This window comes from Apis dorsata, unplaced genomic scaffold (assembly GCF_000469605.1).
Source record: "Apis dorsata unplaced genomic scaffold, Apis dorsata 1.3 scaffold_233, whole genome shotgun sequence".
Lineage (NCBI taxonomy): Eukaryota > Metazoa > Arthropoda > Insecta > Hymenoptera > Apidae > Apis > Apis dorsata.
The window spans coordinates 467,995-471,728 of record NW_006263515.1 but is presented as its reverse complement, the minus strand read 5'-3'; the positions used below and the strand labels follow the sequence as shown (position 1 = coordinate 471,728).

Genomic DNA, 3,734 nt, shown 5'->3' with positions numbered 1-3,734 from the left:
GGCCTAGTGACACAGTTGCTCTCGTTGCTTCCAGGCCCTGTGCCGCCGCTCACCGGGTAAAGGCGGATGCACCACCGCGCCAGGATCGTGAGTGACTGAGGAGAGACACAAAGGTGGATGTGGATGTAACGCTGTTGGGAAAGGATGGGAATGCGCGCGCTACTCTTGGAAAATCCAATGCGCCGGTCGTTCCATCGATCAGCCCAGGAATCTGCTCGCTGGACCACCCCTACTTTCTGCCGGGGGAGACCTACCTCCCTCTCCGCGCGCCCTGCCAACCCACCGCTTACCCGCCCAGCACACCTTGCATCCGTCGAGCCTCTTCCGCGATCCACCGATCCGCTTTTGCGAAGGTGACTTGGAACGAAGAAGAGGAAGAGGGAAAGGGGGGAGGAGGAGATAATTGGTAGATTTTTCATAGTAATTTTGTACGCGCAGTTATTTGGGTTAACCAACTTTTTCCGCCTACAGTTAACCGATTTGAAAAGATATAAAAGAGATATGAGAGAAAGAGGGATTGACAGAATATTGATAGATTTTTGTAACAGTTTTGTATAGTTTTTTCTATTTAAATAGGATAATCTATCCTGATTGTTTTGTGAGAAAGGGATTGATAGATTCTTTTATAATTTATAATTTGTCGTATTGATATTTACATTTATTTAGCCTATCTATGAAATCTTCTTCACTTGCAACAAGGAAGAGAAGAATATATATATATTCTTTCCTTTGTATATATATATGTAGGAATTGATAGATTTTTATAATAATTTTATATATATTTTTCTATTCAAGTAGCTAATCTTTTCTGTTTTGGATTTAGAAAGAAAGATAAATTGGGATAAAAGAGAGAGGGATTGGTAGATTTTTTCATAATTTATAATTTGTTGTATTGCTATTTATATTTATCTATGAAATTTTTTCTTCACATTGCAAGAAAGAGAAGAATGTATATAATTCTTTTCTTTGTATATGTATATGTATAGGAATTAAGTTAATATTAATAGATTTTTACAATTATAGGTACTTTCTCTTATTCAAGCTAACCCACCTTTTCTGTTTTAAGTGATAAATCAATCTCGTTTTTTTGTGAATAGCTTATTTTTTATAAAAAATATAATATATTTATATTATAATAAATAATATCTTCCATAAGTTTCCATTCATGAAGAGGTTTTCGAGGTTCTGCGATCAATCTTTCTTGTCAACGTAATAAGAAAGAGAAGGAAATATGGAGTCGAGTAAATATTTCTGCCATTTTTTGTGTCATCTAGCTTTCCAAGAATGAAATTGGGAAAGGAATTGGAGATATTTGTAATTTTACACTTTTCCTTTTCTTGAATATATCTAATTCATCTTTTTAATCGCTTTTAATTAACTGATTTAACTTTGGAAGCAACTTTGCAATAATATTCGAATCCAATAAATCTAATAGTTGAAATCTGGATCTGATATTTTTGAATTTATAAAAATGTAAATCCTTAAAGTTTTACATTACTAATAAATGATGAAGAAAAATGGTAGATGACATGTAAATGACAATAACAATAAAAATTACTTACCTGAGATTAATTTTACAAATGCATAATTTTAACGTGTTATCTCATTAATTTTGAAAAAGTTAACTTTTATGTTTAAACTCTTATTTCCAATCCGGTTAAATCATCATTTGCTATTGAATTATATATTTTAGAACGAATAAAGTAAAATCGAACACTGAAAATTTCCGAACGATTCGAAATGCAATCGCTCGAAGTGAGACACAGAAATTGCATAACTTTTTTTATATTTCAAATTCTCCAAAAGTACAATCTCATTTTTATACATTATATACATATATAATAAGAAAAAGCGAAATTTCTCAATTTTGCAATAACAATTATTTACAAATAATTTTGCGATGTTTATCTACCAACGATGCTGGAAAAATGAAAGAATATAGGGATGATGGAATATAGACAGGAAGTATAAGGGAGTACGAAAGGAAGGATGAAGAGGAGAGGACGATAATCAGAATTATATAATACGGGCGAAAAATTGAAAAGCAGACGCGAAGACCGCTTATTCAGCTTGATTAGAGTCCTCTTCAATATCACAAACCTCGCCGTTTCGAACTTGAATAACTTGACTGGGCTCCTTAAGGGTGTCAAGCTGTTCTTCCTCGGTGGAGGACAGTTGCCTACCAAGACACCTCTCCATGTCCCCGAGTGTTATGTCCATCTCGAACACGATCTCGTTCGAACTCCCCTCCTTCCTCTCCTTCCTCTTCCCCTCCTCGAAAGGGGTGGACGTGATCTCTATGCATATCTCCGCGCTCTTGTCATCCCCCCTCGTCACCTCCAATTTCTCGTCAATGATCTTGCAAATATCCCTCCAAAGATTCCTCTTGCTCGGGTGCAAGTTCTCCACGAATCTCTGGAAACTCCGCCAATCCATCTCCTCCGTGCTCTCCAATACCTTTCTGTACAACAGCAACACGTCCTCCATTTTGTTCCCGTAATTTCCATTCTTGTCTATCACGTTTTTCAACGAGGACTCGTTGTATATGATTTTTCGCGTCACGTTACCTACGCGATCCGACAACGAGCAGGTGGCGGACGAGGATTTGTTCTCGCTGCTGTTCTTCGATCTGACCGATCTCAACGATTTGAAAGTTTTGAACGATTCGAACAAATGTTTGCCGAAACGTTTCTCGCTCTTCCTACCCTCCGGCCTCTCCCCTTTCTCGCTCGTCTTGTTGCTTATCGATTCTTTGCTGCTCCACAATTTGAAGCCGCCCACTATGCTCGATATAATCTGCCTGTTCGAGTACTTGTTCTTCGAAGACGATCTCTTCTCTATCTCGTCCGCGTTTTTATTCTCCAATTGGTTCCGCCTCTCCTCGGCCCAACCATCCCCGCAGTGAACCGACTTCTCCTTGGTCCAGAACCGTCTCCCCTCCTTCGAGTCGATCACGGACGGTTTCGAGGTGTCCGAGCTTTTGTTGTTATATCTTCCGTCTTGGATCCTCTGGAGGGGCGCTTTCACCCACTCCCGGATCATGTTCTCGGCCGAGGAGGAGCTCACCATCGAGGTGTTGCTCTCGTTCCCCTGCCCGACCTGGATCTCGTCCCGGTGCTCGCAATTTTCCAACGAGTCATCCTCCATCAGGCACGTGGCGCTCCTGAACTGTTTCAAATTCTGCGCGGGCTCCAGCCTAATCATCTTCTTCTCGTAACTTCTCGCCATCTTGTCCCTGGGTACCAACCTCTCGCGGATCAAAAATTCCGAATTCCGATCGCGGTTATTGTGCAATACGAAACTCCTCTCGTTGGTCGTGTATCTAGCGTGGTGAACGCACGCTCTTTCACCCGATTTCGAAACGGATTCATTCTCTCTGCCGTCCATCGATTCGAGACGGCCCCGTGCCAAATACGCCATCACGTTGCCGGACGAATTCGCTCCGTGAACGATTTTCGTGGTCGCCGACTCGTTCCGCTTCTCGCTCATCAACGACGACCGATTCTCAACCACTTCCTCCTCCCCCAACTCGGTTTTCGGGGTTTCGTACACGATGTCCCTTAGAATCTTCTCGTTGCACTNTCCCGTTCATGTCGTCCTTCGCCCTCCAATCCGACTTCTTGCTCGCCGGTTGAACGTCGGCGTAGAACTTGCCACCCCTCGACTTCTTGCTCTCCACGTTGGAGCCGTTGCACATCGGCTTCGAGATCACTTTGAACGAATTCTTCGCCCTC

General features: G+C 41.5%; 1 protein-coding gene across 1 annotated transcript in view; it reads right to left on the bottom strand.

The window, feature by feature from the left end:
- Positions 1 to 1,772: 1,772 nt before the first annotated feature.
- LOC102681284 overlaps positions 1,773 to 3,734 on the bottom strand; it is a 3,290-nt gene continuing 1,328 nt past the window's right edge. Inside the window, 2 exon segments of the mRNA XM_031510502.1 lie at positions 1,773 to 3,583; positions 3,585 to 3,734. The exon segment at positions 3,585 to 3,734 is cut by the window's right edge and continues 1 nt beyond it. Of these exon segments, the coding sequence (XP_031366362.1) occupies positions 2,062 to 3,583; positions 3,585 to 3,734 (1,672 nt within the window). The 3' untranslated portion in view covers positions 1,773 to 2,061.